General features: G+C 42.8%; 1 protein-coding gene across 4 annotated transcripts in view; it reads left to right on the top strand.

Moving 5' to 3' along the window:
• Positions 1-22,173, top strand: part of LOC126427284 (zinc finger protein 493-like) — a 105,919-nt gene that overhangs the window by 14,121 nt on the left and 69,625 nt on the right. For all 4 annotated transcript variants that reach the window (XM_050089560.1, XM_050089561.1, XM_050089563.1 and 1 more), the window contains 3 exons: positions 6,067-6,129; positions 15,214-15,306; positions 16,232-16,312. In XM_050089560.1, the coding sequence (XP_049945517.1) occupies positions 6,067-6,129; positions 15,214-15,306; positions 16,232-16,312 (237 nt within the window). The remainder of the gene's footprint in view (positions 1-6,066; positions 6,130-15,213; positions 15,307-16,231; positions 16,313-22,173) is intronic.

Genomic DNA, 22,173 nt, shown 5'->3' with positions numbered 1-22,173 from the left:
CTCTAAACAAAATTCCTGGTGTTCAAAATAAAATCTGAATTTCTTAAGGGCCAACATAACCGCCAAGGCTTCCCATTCGTACATAGAATATTTCATCTCTGCAGGTGAAAGTTCCCAAGGTGCATTGCTATAGGGCATCAACATGCAACACCTCCCCTGCCATTCTGTTCCTGTAGGAGGACAGCTACCACTTTCTACTCCAGAAGAATTAGGTGTCTGTCTGCAAGAAGAACACGACCTCAAAATTTGGTATGTCTAATACAAGTGGGTTACTAAACACCACCTTAATGGCTTCAGAAGATCCTGGATGACTTTCATCCCATATGAAATTTCTTAAATCGTTAAGGCACCCCACTAATTTAATAAAATTCGGCACAGACTTTCGAAAAAATTTGTCATGTGTGTGAACCGTGCCACAGCTTTCTTATTTCTAGGAGCTGGAAATTTTCGCAAATCACTAGTATGCTCCTGGTCAATTTCAATCCAATCAGTGAAACTAAGATGTCCCAAGGATGAAACCTATGTGCCAGTGTCATTTTAGATGGCTTCACAGTAAGTCCCACCTCCCTCTGGTAAACCAGAACTGCCTCAAGATGTTGCAGGTTTTCAGACAGACTAGAACTGTAAACAACCATGCCATCTAGGTAATTAGAGACACACTTGAATGTGAAATCACCAAAAACACAATCTAGAAGGCAAGACATAATGGTAACTCCCATTGGAAAACCAAAGGGCACCCTGTTAAAATTGTGGAGGTTCCAATCTGTACAGCAGGCAGTAATATACTTGAAATCCTCTGTTAACATGATCTGATAATATGCGAGATTGAGATCCAGGACAGCAAAATACTGAGCCTGACTGAACCAAGTAAAAGAATTATGCAGATTGGGAAGTGGCACAGATTCCAAAACTACATTCTCATTAACTGCACGATAACCCACAACACGATGAAACACCCCACTGCTGCCCATAGATATTGAGAATATGGTAGAAGCATAGGCTGAAGTTAAGGGCCTGATGACCCCATTGAACAACACATTATTAATCAAAGCACATATACATTTCATCTTTGATGGAGAAAACCTCTCTGGAATGTCATCTGTAAGGCAAATCTTGTACTGGATTTTATCGGTGATGTCCAATCTGTTAGTTAACATCTGCGGTAACCGATCAAAAACTTCCAGTACCAGCATCACCTCTACTGGATGAAGGTGACTGAGCTGAAATGGCAAACATTGCAGTAACACACTATGAATTCCTGTGGCAACCTGACAGGAGCTCAATGTGAATGTTTCAGCTGGGTTAAATTTAAAATAAACAACCCTGCCTTGACAAACTAGCACAAACCCACTACCACTTACAAAAACACACTGCAAAATTAAGTTCACTGAAAGATTTTTAGTTACTATCCACTTCACCGGCCAAGAAAATTTTCCAATACTCAGTTTTGCCAACCAGAGGCAACATGTGCCCAGTGAGAGCTCAACATTGTGAGGACGGATGCAAACAAGGCAATTGACAGGTATGGCGGAACTTCAAATGCCACAGATAATCTAAATGAGAAACTGAACTACCAGAGTTGAGGAGGGTGCACGTTCGTTCCTGGTTAAGTTGTACCCAAAAATAAGGCAGGGGTTCCCGTACCTCGGACTTGGCACAGATCCAGCCCTTAGGCAGTAGAACACTACCGTGCCTCTTCCATTCTGTGTGATGTCGGCTGTTTGATTCTCCTTCCATGTCACCAGACATCGCCATACAAAATGCCACTCTTTGTTACACTGGAAACACATCCTACACTTTTTCCGTATGGGTGGTCCCCTTTTAAATTACTAGGAATCTCAATCCCCATCCTGATAATGGCACTTAAACCCCCATCACTGCTGGTCTGCGAAACTCAGACTTCAATAGCAGACACCGAAGCCTCTAATTCAGTAAAAGATGTGCATTTATTAGCGAAGGTAATCCATGAACAGTCCTGTGGCCACATTTTCTGTAATATATTATTGAGTATTTGTATCTCTGTGACTTGCTATTCCAGGTATGGAATGGCCATATGCATTCATCTATGAACCTAGGAAAAGGTTCATGAGGAAACTGCAATAGCCAAAAATGTTGATGCCTGAGTAGCCTCTTAATATGAGGTGACAATTTCAGGCCAATAATTGATTTTTACAACTCCCTTGATGTTGCACTTTCATGTAAAATTCGATTGAAAACATGGCTTAACACAGGGCGTACAGCATCTGAACAACAACATTGTCAGTGATGGCCAAAGTGTCAGCATGAAACATAAATTTGATCATGATCCATATGATGGATTTTACCTGTCTTTAAATTCTACATTGAAAGTTCCATTATAGCTTGCAGCAGTAACATTATTTGGTATGGTAATTTCCCAAATGAATTCTCCTGAGGTCCTTAAAGGTGTCCGTAGCATTCCTACTACTTCCAGCAGTTATATGTCGGTGGGAGAATCTTGTTCACCACCTATTGCTCCTAATTTGTCTAAATAAAGGCAGCTGTCCCTGTAACTGCAGAGCTAATGTAATCTGCTCAGAATAGAGATTACATTGTGCAATACCCCACAAGTGATTATCCCAATGGATCAGTTGTGCCTGAATTATATGTATTTGCTTATGATGGGGCTGGCTACTTTCTAAACACACTACATTCTGACACAAGATTGTCATGGCAAGTGCTCAGGCGGCTAGTGCAACATATACCTCCATGGTGCAGTTGGTACTAATCACCAAGGGGTCGTCCACAAGTTGGGCACACCGCCCTTACATGGAAGCTGACAAACTTTTAATTCGTAGATAAACTGTTGATTTTTGAATGACAAACTGGGACAGTTGTGGGACCCCATGTTCCGCAGTGGATACCTGCAAACACACACCTCGTGGTGAATGACAGTATGACACCTTCCCTCTTTACTTCCAGGAAGATAACCATCGTCTGTTACCAACCAAACATCCAGCGGAAAAGGGGAAATTAAGTGGAAGGACTGGATGGATTGGGGTTCACATGAGTCTCCATTGTTTATTAAAATGTTTTTATTTAAGAAAAATAACTAGTCAGATACATTAGCAGGATTACAAACACCAATCCGAACTTTCAAATTTAAGACATTACACACCTTAGTTTAGTTACAATGTAAATAAAGCAATAGTTGACTAAAGCTGTGTCTGACACCAGTTCTTAGATTTTAGATTCAAAATTTCCATCTTCACAAACCGCAAATGAGAAAATGCTTCAACAAATAATTATCTGGAAACAGATGGCTCTTTAAGACAACACAGAAGCATAACTCATCTCAAAGGTTAAAACTGAATAGCTATACTGGAAGACAGAGCAATTTATAGCTGCCTCGGGACCCCTAGAAAAAGGAAATTCTTAAAATACATCTCCAAGTGCATCTCGATAATTTAATAAAGTAAACAGGTGCACTGATTTCTAGAGCTACCTTCAGGCAGACAGACAGAGCAAGTTTCTAAATCTTGCACCAGTGAGCAGTTAAGTAATTAAAAAGAGAATGAGCGTGCACAGATCGATGTAACTGGCTTCAGACACAGTGAAAATTCTATTAAGGCATACTGTAGAAAATCCCTAAGTGATTCAGTATGTGAATGTGCATGCATAGCAGCTCAAGAACACCCTTTAAAAAGGAGAACCAGTAATTAGTAGTCAGAACCTACTTGTAGCAGTAAATAAATAACAGGTGAGAAAAGCTCACTTCATGACAACTTTAAAATAACAAACACTTGAACAATTAAATCTGGTAAGCAGTAACTCACCCTGAGATGGAATAAATTTCTTTCACTCTCCACCTCACAAATGGCCAGTGAACGAACACGAAAAACATTCAGAGCTCAGTAACACTTGATGGTTTTACACACTTTTGCTTGTTCCAGTCTCTGAGCGTCAAATGTGCCTATTACTTACCAACAGGCTATATTTTCACAAGTCTGGATGACATCTGAATGTGACGTGTGATTCACATAGAGATGATCAGCATGTGACCATTCTAACAGTGCTCGACAGTATGTACAGCAAAGGCACTCGAACCAACAAACCCCCAAAAATCAAAATGTACAAAATTTCAGTACAAATTTCGAAAATGATTTACGCAACTTGAGTGAAGGCAGCCTATCGGTAGCTGGCAGTAGTGAATTCCCTGAGGCTGATATACAGAGGCAATGTTAACAGCCACAGCATGATAAGCGTGCCCTGAGTCCAAGTCCAAAACAATCAAAGTGTGCCACAACAGTAGAAAACTGGAGCAGACTAAGGAGCATCTAAATTCCACTGTCATTCTCACTTAATACAACTGCACGGCCATGATAGTTTGGTAGATCAATGGACTTGTCAGATGATTCTCATCAATAACTCGGTCTAAGGCTAAACATGGTCATGCTTAAAACAGTATTCAGGAATACCAAATCATCAAATCCACTGCTAAACATGGGGAATTGAATAGCAATAACAAGCTTGTCTAGTTGCTAGACACTGCCCTAACCCCTTCCAAGGCAATTCCACAAGGTATTAAGTCATGCAACACAACTGAAATCGGGCAGTTTTTCAGATGAGAAAGCTTGTTGCATAATGTGACTTCCACAGAGAAGAACAAATAGCAAATACAGATAGCAAATACAGATAGCCAAGACCACACCAATGTACTGTCTTTCATTAAAACCTGTGCCTGCAATTATTAACTTGACAGAACGTTTGAAGGGCTATTAGTCACTCCATTCTGTCAATTGTGGCTGAATGGCAAATACTGTCGACGTACCCTGCGTGGCTCTTATCGTGCCCCATGGCGCCCGAAGCTCCAAGCCAAAGAAGTGACATCACCAGATGCAGGATGGGAATTCAAAGAGGTAGCCCGCCATGCCTCAGATAGTAATAATAATAAAATCATAATGATCATTATATGTACTAATATATTGGTATTATTGTAGGCATTTAATTAATACAAAGATCAATTAATAAGATGTTGCTGTATTCTTTCTATCTTTTGCCCAGCCTCTCTCTTCAAGGCATCTTCTTTGCGTACATCATTTTGCTTCATTATTTTGTCGATATACTCTTTCTGAAAGTTAAGTGGTCTACTTTGTTTCTATCAGTACGATGATTTCCAATAAAAAAATTATTCTTTGGCTGCTAATTATCCAACATCCTCAACAGATCCCAATATCAATTTAATGATTTTCTTCCTATGCTATCACTGTTTCATTTGTTTTCATTCCAGCACTTCCTTTGACATTATGCGTTTTTCAGTCTTGATATGCTGGTGCTGTTCCATAAATAATCTTTCCAGAACTTTGTCTTCTTTTGAGGTCAGCAAGTAAAACCCATAGTTCAGATCTACAGAATAGGACTGGTGTAGCCTATAGCCTACTCTCTCTTTTTGTTCTGTTAGAAACGTGCTTGTCCCGCCAAAAGGAATTCATGAAGTTAGAATAGTATTAAGTAGTGTGCCAACGTAGGGTGTGTGCGTTTAATAATTTTATCATAAATAAGCATTCAGTGCAACAAGGTTTTGATGTAACTGTTCTAGACATTTTATTATTCTGATCATAAAAGTGTATGAGTGATGTGGCACTTGACAGTCCAGTTTCTGCTCCCCCACACGGTTGGTGTAAACTGTATTGTAATTTAATATGAACAACATTGATTTTATGGACAACATTGAAGTCATTGTTTCAGGTAGTAGCTGTGTTATTTTACTTCATTACACTGCCATTATATGCATATGTAGATAATGAAGCTAGAAATATGATTGAAAACAATAGCATAGGGAGAAGGCTGAAATGAAAGATCATAATGAATTTTCAAAGGCGTTGTCATTAATCAGTCTTACAATTTTTTGCTACCTCCCATTGAAGTATACCATAGTGAAATCGTCACTCAGAATTTTGAACTCAAAAGAGAACACTTAACAATAACTACTGTTTAGTTATAAAGTAGTGTGATGGTTGGGGTTTATCTGTGTGATACATTTTATATAATATGGGAGGACTGTGACTGCTTAAAAGTACTTATTACAGTTTGTTATTTTTGCCACAGGCCCAAGATTATCCATGCAGCATGAATGTAAAAGAAGAGTTGGAGGAGAGTGTGAATAAAGAGGTAATTTTAGAATTTATATGACTACATGGAAGTAATCTTGTTTAGCTGTGGTGAAAATAATGAGATGGTAATCAATTGTGTGTGTATTCACTTTAGCAGTCCTGTTTTTACTTTAGGGTAAAGATAACAAGGGTTACAGTATTACAGTATGCTCCAGGTTGGAAACGAGGAAACCGGTAAAATAGAATATTTTGTTACACTTTACCCATATGGATTTAAACATTATATATGAGCAGGTGAAGTAGTTTAGCTTGTGAGTTTGTAGAATTGCTTCTTTACATTATAAGTGCAAATAAAAATTAAATGAGATAGCATTGATGAAGTTATATGAAAATTGGTACCAAGTCCCAAGACTCAAGCTATGATTTCCTGTTTTAATGAGTAGTTCCCTTAATGGTTCTGTGTATGTGAACTCCAGCATTGGATGTTTTTATTCGCCATGTGATACTGCTGTGACAGTTACAGAATCATTGAAGGAATATCTACACAAAGTAGTACAGAAAAAGTAGGTGATCCTAACCTACTGAGTAGAGACTAAGATGTCTGTGCATACATTGCAAGTGGTATGGACAGGCAGTCTTGTGAAGTACTTTAGAACAGTTTTCTGAAAGCTGTCGCAAGCTGCTAGTATAACAGCCCACACGAAATTGAAATAGTTGAAATACTGCAACTATAAACAGGCTTGTCCTTACAGATGGTATTAGTACAGAGAGGGGCTAGTGATCATGATGCCAGCACAGCGACAGTGGTAAATGAAACTTCCTGGCAGATTAAAACTGTGTGCCGGACTGAGACTTGAACTCGGGACCTTTGCCTTTCACGGGCAAGTACTCTACCATCTGAGCTACCCAAGCACGACTCACGCCCCGTCCTCACAGCTTTACTTCTGCAAGGTTTGCAGGAGAGCTTCTGTAAAGCTTGGAAGGTAGGAGACGAAGTACTGGCAGAAGTAAAGCTGTGAGGACGGGGCGTGAGTGGTGCTTGGGTAGTTCAGATGGTAGAGCACTTGCCCGCGAAAGGCAAAGGTCCTGAGTTCGAGTCTCGGTCCGGCACACAGTTTTAATCTGCCAGGAAGTTTTATATCAGCGCACACTCCGCTGCAGAGTGAAAAATCTCTTTCTGGATGGTAAATGAAGTTAATGAATCCTTTAAGAGGGCTAGGTGAATAGATTTGCTAGAAAGAGTAGGTAAGTAGTTGTTAGCATCCCATTTAAACAATGAGAATGTCATTTACTTCCAATATGATTTACATAGAGGAAGATGGACAAACACTAAATGGACTGTAAATCACACACTGAATAAGTATGTGGTGAGTAACTGGATTACAGACAGGAAAGACCCACTGTGGTTTAATGTCAGAATTGGGGAAACACTGAGGAAGCAGACTGTTGTACTCTCAGTTCAAAAAAGTATGCACAGTGGTGACAGGCAAGTGCTAATGGAAATTCTTCTGTCTGTAAAAAGATCTATACGTGAAGCATACAACTACCACCATCATACATGAGCAACAGATTTTACAGAGAACATGAGACATTTCTGGTCAAAGACTTCTATCCAGGCAGTCATTGACCAGTCTGGTGTGGCTTTGGAGGAAAGCAGAAGGTGGTCACTAACCCCTCTCTGTATTTAGTTATCAAGTTTGTGCAGGAGGATCATACATATTGTTGTTTCACTGTCACACAGACTCCTGTATTAGGAACATAGTAATAGGATCCCTGGAGTAGAGAAGCAACTGGAAGAGTTGAAAACATAATAGTTGCCATGTCCAAACAGGATCACAAATCATATGTCCAGAGAGTACTCTACAGCATTTTCCTCACACTTAGCTTGCATTTATTGCAAATCTCTCGCCTAGTGCAAAGACTCGGGCAGCTGGGAAAAAGTTCAGGTGGCTTCTGTATATAAGAATGGTAAAAGAATGTACCTGCAAAATTCAGAACAATATCATAATGATTATTTGCTCCAGAGTTCCTGAACATATCCTCAGTTCAAATAAAATTAATTTCTTTAAGACAGAAAAGTTTTTATCCACAAATCAGCATTGATTTTGTGCAATACTCATCTTGGTCTTCTATCAAATTACATACTGTGAACCATGGATGAAGGGCAACAGGCTAGATTCCACATTCCTATATTTCCAGAAAGCATTTGAACAGTGCACCACTGCATACTGTAAATAGAGGTATGAGCATATGGAATAGGTTCCCCGATATATGAATGGTGCAAATACCTCCCAAGTAACAGAGGCCAGTACTTTGATCTCAGAGAATGGTGCCATATCTGTATATGAAATGATCTGATGAGCAGCATTCTGTGCCTGTTTGCTAATGGCATTGTGTGTGGGGAAGGATCATCACTAAGTGACTACGAGGATACAAAATAACTTGGACAAACTTTTTATGTGGTGTGATGAATGGCAGATGCAGAAATATTCAAGTAACTGCAGATGAGTAGGAAAAACAATCCCATAATGTTGTATGCAACATCAGTACTCTACAGATTGACAGTCTGGTCAATGAAATGTTTAGGTATAACATTGCAGGGGCCGGTCGGAATGGCTGAGCGGTTCTAGGCGCTACAGTCTGGAGCCGTGCGACTGCTACAGTTGCAGGTTTGAATACTGCCTTGGGCATGGATGTGTGTGATGCCCTTGGGTTAGTTAGGTTTAAGTAGTTCTAAGTTCTAGGGGACTGATGACCTCAGAAGTTAAGTCCCATAGTGCTCAGAGCCATTTCAACCATAACATTGCGAAGTGAAATAAAGTGGAACAAGCACATAAGGATGGTAGTAGGACGGGGAATAATCAACTTTTTTTGTATTTTGAAAACTGTGGTTCACTTGTAAGGGACACTATATATAGAACACCATAGAAGTGCCTAGTAGTAGTAATCGTTGTTGCTGTGGTAATACGACGGTTCAATCCCACGTCCGGCCATCCTGATTTAGGTTTTCCGTGATTTCCCTAAATCACTCCAGGCAAATGCCGGGATGGTTCCTCTGAAAGGGCACGGCCGACTTCCTTCCCAATCCTTCCCTAATCCGATGAGACCGATGACCACGCTGTCTGGTCTCCTTCCCCAAAAACCAACCAACCACCCAACCTGTGGTAATAGATGCCATCCACAATGCACCGCTTGGTGGCTTGCACAGTTTTAATGCAAACGTACATGCACAGCAGATTCCATGTGAAATGCATTCTCAAGCTTTATAAGTTTGGTAAGCCCATTTGTAAGGCTAATAAGTTGTTAACTGGCGTATGTGACAGAGCCAAGGATCAGTCATCTGCTTGTATCATGAAGAGAATACATGACAGAAAGGTAAACATAAATACAAACTAGAGGTAAAGCTGTCATCAGCCTGGAGGTTTTAAACACCGGAGTTCTCTACTACACACAGTCCTACTGACTACCATGTGCTGTTACCCTCTTTCCACATCTGAACTGATTTACCCAACTAGTTACAAAGTACCTGCTGTTCAATGATCAAGGACCTTTGGATTTGCAGTGTCACAATTACCCATTGAGCCACCAAGTACTAGAAAAAGGCAGAAGCATTTTGCAGTAAAGTCCAGAGCTATAATCCTTATAATTCCATATGGAATGCACTCCAAAAGTAGATGATGAACACACCAGAGGTCACATGACCATAAAGTGTAGTTAGCAGATTCAGTTACACAAAAAACGGTGCTGAACTGACACCTTTCTGCCATCCGAATTGTTCATTTATGGAACAGTGGTTTGCACATGTGTAGAAACAGGCAAAGGTCATTCCAGCTTGTAAGAAAAGTCACAGGAAATATGTGCAAAACTACAGACATACCTAGTTGGTGCAAAAATCTTCTTGAATGATTTTGTGATCCTGTATGACGGCTCTTGAAAAAAAAAATCAATTCATCTGCAAAAATGGAAATGGATCCCATAATTACTGATCATGTGAAACTGTTTAGTCTGCTTCTCCACAGTGCTGCCACAATGTAGTCAGCCTGTAAAATGAGACCATAGTTCTGAAGCAGTATCTGTGGGAAAGCTAGCAAAGTTGATGTGCCTTTCAATGACTTACTACTTCTGCTATGCAGTTAGTCATTACTTTATGCCTTAAATTACGTGAAAACAGTAAGATACATTAGAACTGAATGGTACAAATGGATAGGTGTGATGTACCTGCCATTACCACATTGTAAACTATACAAGTACCTTCTCTTGTGATGGTGTCCAACAGTCATAGCTAATCCACAAAACATATGGAATGAAAATGAATGTTTGCATAACTGCCTACTTATTTGTGGCAAAAAGTATTTTGAGTATAGTTATATATGTTGGCAATATAATAATATTATTGAGTCTGAAAATCCTACTTTCACTACTGTTCGGGGGTTACCACCAATAGCATGCGCATTCATTTATTGCACAAATTTCACCCATATTCATTCTTGCCCTTCGTCTCCCCTCCACTCTTCTGATGCTACCATCCCACAGGTGTGTCATCTGTCTCTTCAGTGCACACTCCATGGCTTGCTAAATATTTCAAGGGTTTCTGCTCAATGTTTCAGTCAGCTTTGGTCCAAACGTATTTTGAACATAACAGCTTTCTTGGAGGGCATTACATTTAGGAACTACAAATACATCAAGAATCTGCTGTTAACATGTTGATGGTAGTATGGTCTTTACTTTGTATGCAGTCTGACTAGCATGCATTCATCAGAGGACCTCAAACAACTGCCTAGCCCAAAAAACGCTTGCTTTGTGTAGTGCACCACTGACCCATCAAGTATTTCTACAATTCTCCACCTCATAATGCATTTCCAGCAGTCTGCAGTTTGGGCAGTCAGAGAATCGATGAAGCCTTTTGTTGAGACCCTCCACTCACGCCAAACCAAAGGACTTGAATCAATTCTGGGAATGCTGATACAAACTGTGTGCGCTGCATGCACTCATGTGTGACACAAGGGCTCTTCGCCATTTCTGCTACCTCTCAATGTAAACTGAAGGTGGCCTCAGAACCCAAACGATGGGTATCATTGGCACCAACATCAGCCACAACTTGTAGACAGCCACACCCTGTGTGTTTCGTAGCCACAGGCAGGACATTTTCCACATCTCAGATGAGGCTCCATGGCAGACATATTCAGTACACATAGGATTCATTTCCAGTCTGGATGCCATTTCCCTAAGGAGCTCCATAATGCGTTTGACGTTGGAGGTCCTGATAAACTAGAAAACTTCTCTCCACTTGGGCCTGTCTGGACCCTGATGAATGAACACCTGCCAGTCCACTCACAGGGTCAATGGGTGAGGCAGCCTCCACATCACTCTCTGCCTCAAACAGCGCTAACTGTTATGACCCATCCCTCACCATTTGGTGAGGACAACTCAGCCACATTGGGTACACCACAAGGTGTCTTGACAACAGAGCCAGTGGGCAAAATAGGTGACACCTTAGGCATCCTATGTGATGAGCCAGATTCTCGGCCCCCACTACTACAATAGGCAGCAGCCTGAATGCTGCTGAATATGGCAAAACGCATCTTCAGCTGTTGGTGAACTGAGGCCAGCTCCTCCATCTGCACACAGTGTGCACACATTATATCCATTCCAATACTACTATTGAAGAATTAACAGTAAAACACACAGAGAAAGCTATATATGTAGCTTGCTATTATTCTGATGTTTCACCAGTGGAGGCTAATGCATTATTGCATTGTGTAGCTTTTCATTCAAAAGAATTAAGATCTGTGCAACAGACCATGAATACACTTTAAAGTTACTAAAATATGGGATTGCACCTCTTTACTACAAAAGCATGGAAGGAATGTAATCATAAAACGAGAGAGGGAGAGAGAGGGAGAGAGAGAGAGAGAGAGAGAGAGAGAGAGAGAGAGAGAGAGAGAGAGAGCTACATATGAAGGGCTTATTTCAATAGTGGTACAAGTCCATTACCTCCACTTATCTGCCTATAATGCTTCTGAAATTAATGATCCAAACAAAGAGAAAGAAAGGTTCGTGTCTAGCAAGAAGCCATATGCTTGAATATATTTGTGGTATCTCAACTGCAGATTTTGCAGCACTCATTTAACTTTAGGACTCTGTATCTCAAGATGAACAAAAATGGACTTGTACCACTATTGAAATAAGCCCTTCATATGTAACTTGATTCTGAAACAACCCTGATTAAATCAGGGTATTGTTAGCAGTCAAATAATGTACAGGCTTCACCTTTGTTTCAAGTAACGGTAACCTAATGCATACATGCTAATTGATTTTGAGTGCTATGGGTGTTATTTCAGGCAGAATTTGGCTGCTCAATAATGCTACATTCAAGGAGCAGGGATTGTTGACTACAGGAGGTCATGAAAGTTGGTCCAAGGTAAACATGTCAAATATGCATGTGTTGTCCGTTCTTTTGGACATGTCCAAGGGGACAGACAGCATTTTGATCCTGCAGCCACAATGACTTGGGGACAAAGGAGGTAGAGACATTAGTTGCCTGTGGGCATTAATTTACATCAATGGGGATGGTTGAAAATTTGTGCTGGACCAGGAATTGAACCCAAGTCTCATGTGGACTGGGCAGTTGCAGTGACGACTATGCCATCTGGACACAGTGGTCATCACATCTGCATGGTCTACTCTAGCATGCTTCCTGTTAGACTCAAATTCTGAACTTACTCACCACTGATGCAGTGCTCATGCTCATGATCCTCCTTACACATGGTGTCTCACTGGTTCCTGTAAGAGGTAGTGTGGTGTGCATCAACACTGAAAGGATCATTGGCTGACATCACCTTAATTATATATGTGGTGTCCATTCTTTCGGATATGTCGATGTATCATCACATCCTGTTCGAACAATCTGAACATGTTTTCCATACTGCAATTCATTTGTCCAGCGTTGTGGACATGAATGTGTAATATCAGCATTCCCTGTTTGTGATCATTTCGTGGTAAAAACAATTGTCACAATATGGTATAATTTTGCTTGCTGGGATCAACCCACAACAATGGGGACAAACATTCAGCCAGTGTGATATTCCTCCTCTCACTGTGCCATTATGGTTAACACTCACTCATTGTGCAGCTTCATCAATGCATCTGAAAGGGGCCCCCATTATGGTTAACACTCACTCATTGTGCAGCTTCATCAATGCATCTGAAAGGGGCAACAGTGCATACTGGGAGCATTAAGTGATTGACTACCGATACCTTGTATTTTCTACTGGTTTGAATAAAATATGCTTACCTTTCAGTAGGTAATTATGCATCCCCTACTGTGCTATGCTGGTGTCACATACTGCAGTTTGAGCCCCTGAGACAAGCAGTTGCTGGCCATTCAAAACAAACAAAAGACAACTCTGTAATAGACTGCACGAATCTATGCATTACAGTTTTGTAAATGTGAGATTACATCTCTGTCACTTACTCATTGTTGCTACATAGGGACCCTACCATTTTCCAGAGAGTATGTAGTGGAGGTCACAAAACTAATGAAAGGTCTGATCTGAGTCTTAAACTCTGCTCAAAATTAGGTGATAGTAGTTCATCCACAGCTTGACTCTACAAAGATGTTCCCTTGCCTCACTTACAAATGTTCATTGCCTCTTCAGCCAACAGCCAAAAAGTGAGCCTAGGATGTCCTCTGAGCCCAACCAACAGATTTTGTTGTTGCACACGAGCCTCAGTTCACAGTTGGCCAATAGAACTTACACCATATCTCATATGGGACAGTGGCAGATACAGAAAAACCTCAAGGAGGGCTCACTAAAGATACCTTGAGCTACCTTTACTTTTACTGTAATAAAAGCTAATCAAGTCATATGGAAAGTGTAAGAAAGTTTTATTTAAACTGGTTATACACATATACATGATATAAAAAAGTTATAGTTGTGGTTCTGTACTTTAAATGATGAATTCTATGCACCTACTCTTCCTGACAAATTGGTTAATTACATTGTCAGCATGACAAGCAATGTCAGGGTGAGTGTCCAACAGAGCTAAGCCATTAAGTCAATCCTCCTTCACGGTTGACCTCAGCCATGTCTTTGTACACCGCAGTGTTGAAAAACTTCTTTCTACTGCAGCAATAGATGCAGGTAGACAAATATTTTGTACAGCGTGAGCAAAGTAGGATAGTCAGATACAGGATAGAGAAACAATGCTTGCATAACAAAAACGCAATCATTAAGAGCATTTATGCTCGTTGCTTGTATTGAAGAGACTGTCCCATTAGTCTCTTTTTAATCACAAAGTGTGAGTCTTCAAAATACAATAGTTCGGTTAAGCACTGATTTAGTTTGTGCGCAAGATCATTAGCATCATGTTCCAGTAATTGTGATGGAAAAAGGATGTTGAATTTAAAATGATAAATATCTTCTTCAGCAAAACGCTCTCTCATGCCAGTCGTAACATGGTCCAGTGTTGGAATAAAAAGTTACTTTCCAATATGTCATAGCATCATCATTATGATCGCATTATGATGAACGTCGAATCTAATTTTGCTTTTGCCATTGCCCAACGCCCAAGATATGCTCATGTAAGATTTTGCTGACTGGATATGTTATACGCATGTCACTTAGTGTAAATAGATGATAAGAAACTCCCCTTTTCTCCCCCTTCTCTACCCCCACCCTCTCTCCTGCCCACCCTGTCTCCCTGCCCCCGCGCCCCGTCTCCCCGCGCCCCGTCTCCCCGCGCCCCGTCTCCCCGCGCCCCGTCTCCCCGCGCCCCGTCTCCCCGCGCCCCGTCTCCCCGCGCCCCGTCTCCCCGCGCCCCGTCTCCCCGCGCCCCGTCTCCCCGCGCCCCGTCTCCCCGCGCCCCGTCTCCCCGCGCCCCGTCTCCCCGCGCCCCGTCTCCCCGCGCCCCGTCTCCCCGCGCCCCGTCTCCCCGCGCCCCGTCTCCCCGCGCCCCGCCTCCCCGCGCCCCTCCCACTACCCCCTCCACGCCCCGTCTCCCACCCCCTCCACACCCTGTCTCCCGTTCCGCCCTCCCCACCACCACCGTCCTGTCTCGTCCCCCTCTCTCCCCCTGTATGACAGTGTCATGTAGGAACAAGAGACAGATGCCCTGATACGTCACTTTCTTGGTTTTTCAGTTTCTTGAAGACCCATTAAAGGCTGCCGACCCTAGTGTTTGCGTAAAGCAAGACCCCGAACTGAAACACCGTGCTGCTGGATCTGAGCATAATGTAAGTTTTCACACAAGTACTGTATTGTCCAGGAAGTGTAGTAAGAAACTCTAGTTAGATGTTTTATTTGTAGGGTATTACCAATAGTATTTTAACAGCACTTGTAACAAGCATATGTTTATGAACCATTACTGTTGCATTAATTTTTTACTGTGATTCTATGTAATGAATGCCTTAAGTACGTATTTGGTGTAAACGGAGCAAGGAAGACTTCCTCTTGGAAGTAATTGTTAATCTTGTTACACCTCTGTGTCACAATGCTGTAACATATGTGGAACTATGACATGTGATGGGTGTATATTCTAGAGTTCCCAGTCACTATTCACTGTAGTATTTACATCATTACGGAAATCCTGCTGTGGAATTCCTTATGATTTTCCTCCAGTACACATGACATAAATTTGCATTGTTCCCTAAAGAGCAGGCACTGAAAATACATCATGATATGGCAAGAAGCTGTGTAAATAACATTAAATTTGGGTAATTTTGATGATAATGTGTGGAATGCCACATTCATTTGATTAATGACCAAAAATTCCTCATGTTTATGGGTTTACTGTTGGAAGATTATTTGCATCTTTATATTATCTGAGTTTAATTTTGAAATGTTGCCACACACGTATATCAAATTTGTATATGGGAGTACAACCATCCGATAGAGTAGGCCATAGTGCCTCTGAAATCAGAGTGGATTATGTGACAGGAATAGAAAGTGAAAGTATGCCAAATAAGTACTGCACAATGGCTGATAGCAAAATCAGGGGCAATAGAACTGATTTGAATGCATTCTGACACACACTCTTCCCAATTGATAAGAATCTCTTCAAAGTTGGATGATACTAATGAGAAAAGAATATTGAGAGCTGTCATATACACACAGAAGAAAGCAAGCTGTTATAACTCACAGATTGTGTTCTTCTTTCAGTCTGTTGAAGATCCATTGGGAATATCTTTGTCCACTGATTTTATCAAGGAGGATCCTGAATTAAATATAACTGAGAATACTGTAAGTATTTACATCTTTGATATATTGCATGTATTCAAGTCTTTTGTTATGTGTGTAGAGTAAAAGATGCATTGCAGTGGAATTGTCACAGATTGTCAGTTCTCTGGAATTTGTTGCTGTTCGTAATTGTAGAGTATTCTTGTACTCCTGCACTAGACTTTCATATCACCTCTTACATTCTGACTGTTTTCAATAGAAGTGGAAGGGGACTAGTGGCTGGTATAATCCTGTTCTCAGTAGCCCTTGTTGTTATCAACTTCACTGTATAATGGTTGTCTGTGATGGTCGCGAAATTCACATTTAGATGAAGTGTAAGTTCTAATAGTGTAGATAATTTGAGAAATATTCCTACTTTCAACAACTTCTGATAAATAGAATTCAAAAGAACACTGGCTGTTCTTATCTTTTGTGTGAATCATAGTTATTCTTGAGTTTGCCCTAAAATTTTTTTGGGATTTGAAAAACAGAGATGAAATTTGTGGGTTCTAGATCAGCCCCAATATGTTGGCCACAACCTGTACATATTGTGGCAGCTTCTGTGGTACCTGTTGTATTACTTATAAAATTTTCAAAAAACAAAGATGATGTGACTTATCGACGAAACCGCTGGCAGGTCGATAGACACACAAACAAACACAAACATACACACAAAATTCAAGCTTTCCCAACAAACTGTTGCCTCATCAGGAAAGAGGGAAGGAGAGGGAAAGACGAAAGAATGTGCATCCTTTCGTCCCCCCCCCTCCCCCCCGATGAGGCAAGTCCGCCGCGAAAGCCCGAATCTTGTGTGCATGCCTGTGCCCGCCCGCGCGTCCATCGACCCGCCAGCGCCCCCGTTCGGCAAGTCACATCATCCCTGGTTCCAGACATACATATATATTGTTTGTTGCGAGGGCTTGAGTTTTTTGTGTGTGTGTTTTATATATATATATATATATATATATATATATATATATATCCAAAAACAAAGATGATGCGACCCACCGATGAAAGCGCTGGCAGGTCGATAGACAGACACACACACACACACACACACACACACACACACACACACACACACACACAAAACTCAAGCCCTCGCAACAAACCGCCACCCCACCAGGAAAGAGGGAAGGAGAGGGAAAGACGAAAGGATGTGGGTTTTAAGAGAGAGGGTAAGGCGACTTACTTTGGGGGAAAAAAGGACGGGTATACACTCGCACACACACGCATATCCATCCACACATATACAGACACAAGTAGACATATTTAAAGACAAAGAGTTTGGGCGGAGATGTCAGTCGAGGCGGAAGTGCAGAGGCAAAGATGATGTTGAATGACAGGTGATGTATGAGTGGCGGCAACTTGAAATTAGCGGAGATTGAGGCCTGGTGGGTAACGGGAAGAGAGGATATATTGAAGAGCAAGTTCCCATCTCCGGAGTTCGGATAGGTTGGTGTTGGTGGGAAGTATCCAGATAACCCGGACAGTGTAACACTGTGCCAAGATGTGCTGGCCGTGCACCAAGGCATGTTTAGCCACAGGGTGATCCTCATTACCAACAAACACTGTCTGCCTGTGTCCATTCATGCGAATGGACAGTTTGTTGCTGGTCATTCCCACATAGAATGCATCACAGTGTAGGCAGGTCAGTTGGTAAATCACGTGGGTGCTTTCACACGTGGCTCTGCGTTTGATCGTGTACACCTTCGGGGTTACAGGACTGGAGTAGGTGGTGGTGGGAGGGTGCATGGGACAGGTTTTACACCGGGGGCGGTTACAAGGATAGGAGCCAGAGGGTAGGGAAGGTGGTTTGGGGATTTCATAGGGATGAACTAACAGGTTATGAAGGTTAGGTGGATGGTGGAAAAACACTCTTGGTGGAGTGGGGAGGATTTCATGAAGGATGGATCTCATTTCAGGGCAGGATTTGAGGAAGTCGTATCCCTGCTGGAGAGCCACATTCAGAGTCTGATCCAGTCCTGGAAAGTATCCTGTCACAAGTGGGGCACTTTTGGGGTTCTTCTGTAGGAGGCTCCATCAGATTCACCTGGTCCTACTCCAAATTCCACGCCACTTTCCTTGACGTTGACCTCCACCTGTCCAATGGCCAGCTTCACACATCCGTCCACATCAAACCCACCACAGAAGAACCCCAAAAGTGCCCCACTTGTGACAGGATACTTTCCAGGACTGGATCAGACTCTGAATGTGGCTCTCCAGCAGGGATACGACTTCCTCAAATCCTGCCCTGAAATGAGATCCATCCTTCATGAAATCCTCCCCACTCCACCAAGAGTGTCTTTCCGCCGTCCACCTAACCTTCGTAACCTGTTAGTTCATCCCTATGAAATCCCCAAACCACCTTCCCTACCCTCTGGTTCCTATCCTTGTAACTGCCCCCGGTGTAAAACCTGTCCCATGCACCCTCCCACCACCACCTACTCCAGTCCTGTAACCCCGAAGGTGTACACGATCAAACGCAGAGCCACGTGTGAAAGCACCCACGTGATTTACCAACTGACCTGCCTACACTGTGATGCATTCTATGTGGGAATGACCAGCAACAAACTGTCCATTCGCATGAATGGACACAGGCAGACAGTGTTTGTTGGTAATGAGGATCACCCTGTGGCTAAACATGCCTTGGTGCACGGCCAGCACATCTTGGCACAGTGTTACACCGTCCGGGTTATCTGGATACTTCACACTAACACCAACCTATCCGAACTCCGGAGATGGGAACTTGCTCTTCAACATATCCTCTCTTCCTGTTATCCACCAGGCCTCAATCTCCGCTAATTTCAAGTTGCCGCCACACATACCTCACCTGTCATTCAACAACATCTTTGCCTCTGCACTTCTGCCTCGACTGACATCTCTGCCCAAACTCTGTCTTTAAATATGTCTGCTTGTGTCTGTATATGTGTGGATGGATATGCATGTGTGTGCGCGAGTGTATACCCGTCCTTTTTTTTTGTGTGTGTGTGTGTGTGTGTGTGTGTGTGTGTGTGTAAACACACAACACACACAAAACTCAAGCCCTCGCAACAAACAATATATATGTATGTCTGGAAGCAGGGATGATGTGACTTGCCGAACGGGGGCGCTGGCGGGTCGATGGACACGCGGGCGGGCACAGGCATGCACACAAGATTTGGGCTTTCGCGGCGGACTGTTGCCTCGTCGGGGGGAGGGGGGGGGGACAAAAGGATGCACATCCTTTTGTCTTTCCCTCTCCTTCCCTCTTTCCTGATGAGGCAACAGTTTGTTGCGAAAGCTTGAATTTTGTGTGTACGTTTGTGTTTGTTTGTGTGTCTATCGACCTGCCAGCACTTCCGTCGGTAAGTCACATCATCTTCGTTTTTAGTTATATTTTTCCCACGTGGAATGTTTCCCTCTATTATATTCATATCAGTAATTATAAGATTTTCATTAATAAAAAAACTCTTATAGCTTTTAGTGAATGATTGTACATAGCTGAAGTTATGTATGGCCTCGCCATGCGAGTCCTGGCAGATCTGAAGAAGAAAGATAATTTTTTTAAATATGCTTTATGACCTTGCTAAGGGAAGGAGAAGCTCACATTGATAAACATGTCACAAGAATGAAATTAGACAAATATTGGGGAACATTCAACACACATTTGCGAAGGTTAGGTACTGGCTCACCCTTGGTTTGATTGTTCATAGACAAAGTTTCTGAAGGTTTAAAGGATTTTTCAGGCACTGAAATGTTAGCTTCTTCCGACACTGGAATGTGTGGTGATTATACAAGCATACAGGTCTGGGATCCAAACTATCATGCTAAGGACAGCTCAGAGAGTATATAAAGGAGTGTAGCTGATTCACAGGTAACAGGCCAAGACTTAAATGTCACAGGGACTCATGTTATCCCATTTTAAACAAATGAAAGGGATGCATTGGCATCACAAGTAGACAGGACAGTAAGTGAAACAGTAGTAGTATTGTTCCACAAGAAGGGTTTTACAGAAATGAGAATGCTGCACATAGTAGTCAGGGATCTGCATATGAGGAGTTTGGTTAAAACAGTGATCTGTAGGGTGTCCTAGGGCATAGCTGTAGTTGTCAAAGTGGCTGGATTGTAGTTGGTGACCACTTACCATGAAAATACAAAAGGCCATACTGGCCTTCATATGCAGCCCAAGAGATCACAGGTCAAACAAGATGTCTCCATGGCACCATGGCCAGAGGTTCAGGGATAGTGTCCACTGCATGGAGTGCTGCTCCCATAGCAAGTGTGAAGAACAGTGTGTTGCTGATTGTGTGGTCTGGAATACCATGTCATGTGGTTGGCACTGAAATCACTGATGTTGTACCCCACTTGTTACTTTGAAAATTCCCCCTGCGGGTTCGGGGGTTAGAATAGGCCCGCGGTATTCCTGCCTGTCGTAACAGGCGACTAAAAGGAGTCTCATCTGTTTTGGCCTTTAATATGATGGTCCCCTAAGGGGTTTGACCACTTCCTTTTCCAAATTTTCTGTTAGTGCGTACCATTTGGGGAAGGACGCCTTATGTGGTGCATCTTCAATCCATCTTGCCCTAAGATCTGGCACACCCGATATTGTGATGGAGTTGGATTTCAATCGAGCTTCCGGCCACATCCGCTGGAGTGTGTTCCGGATAGCATACATTCCCTCCATTGTGCACTTCCATCTTTGCCCTCGTGATGTACATGAATATTTCGACACCCGACATCCAGCACGGTAGCCAGTCCGTTGTGGTGGGGTCGTTATGTACCCTCTTGGTGGTAGCCCCCTGACTACACAGGGATCGCACTGCTGATGCCTGAGCTGCTACCTCCCCACGTATGCCGAGGAGTAGATGCATATCCCTCTGGGGCATCGGGACTCCCGGCAAAGACCATCCTGCCAAGTGGTCTTTGCTGTGGCTGGGTGGCGCCCGTGGGGAGAGCCCATGGTTGGAGTGGGTGGCATCAGGGCGGATGACCCGCAATGAAGCGTGGTACATCATCTCTCGCCGGTGGGCCTCCACCAGCAGTCTCTAAGCGATCGAGGTCTAACCTCAACAGCAAGGAATACGAACCAAGATCATTTCCCTCCCTGGCCACTCCATGGGAGGAACATATGGCTAAAGAAGGCAGTGGAGAATATTCAGCCCGGTACCTCGTGTGTACGCGAGTTGATGGGGAATCGTTTATGTCAACCAACCCCCAGTTTTTTGTGGAGCATTTAGAGGACAAGTTCAGGGAGGTGGAGGGCTTGTCCAAAATGCGCTCTGGTTCAGTACTCATCAAAACAGCATCCTCTGCCCAGTCACGGAGGTTGCTCAATTGTGACAAGTTGGGGGATGTTTCCGTTAGCATCACGCCGCATAAGAGTCTCAACATGGTCAGGGTATTATATTCCACAGGGATCTTCTTCTGCAGTCCGCCGATGAACTACGTGCCAACCTAGAACAACGAGGTGTTCACTTCATCCGGCGCGTCCATCGGGGTCCGAGGGATAATCAGGTAGCCACCAGTGCCTTCATCTTGGCCTTCGAAGGTGATATTTTACCCGAAAAGGTCAAGGTGATAGTTTACCGTTGTGATGTGTTAGCCATATATCCTTCCTCCGATGCGGTGTTTTAAATGCTGGAAGTTTGGCCACATGTCATCTCGCTGTACTTCCGGCATCACATGTCAAGATTGTGGACGTCCTTCGCATCCCAATACTACATGTGCTCTGCCTCTCATCTGTGTTAACTGCGGAGAACACCATTCCCCCTGCTCACCGGACTGTAGGATCTTCCAGAAGGAAAGGAAGATAATGGAATATAAGACCCTGGACCGCCTGACCTACACCGAGGCAAGGCGGAAATATGAGCGGCTACATCCTGTGCCCATGACATCCACCTATG

Source organism: Schistocerca serialis, chromosome 11, assembly GCF_023864345.2.
Source record: "Schistocerca serialis cubense isolate TAMUIC-IGC-003099 chromosome 11, iqSchSeri2.2, whole genome shotgun sequence".
Lineage (NCBI taxonomy): Eukaryota > Metazoa > Arthropoda > Insecta > Orthoptera > Acrididae > Schistocerca > Schistocerca serialis.
This window is presented reverse-complemented; position numbering and strand designations above follow the sequence as displayed.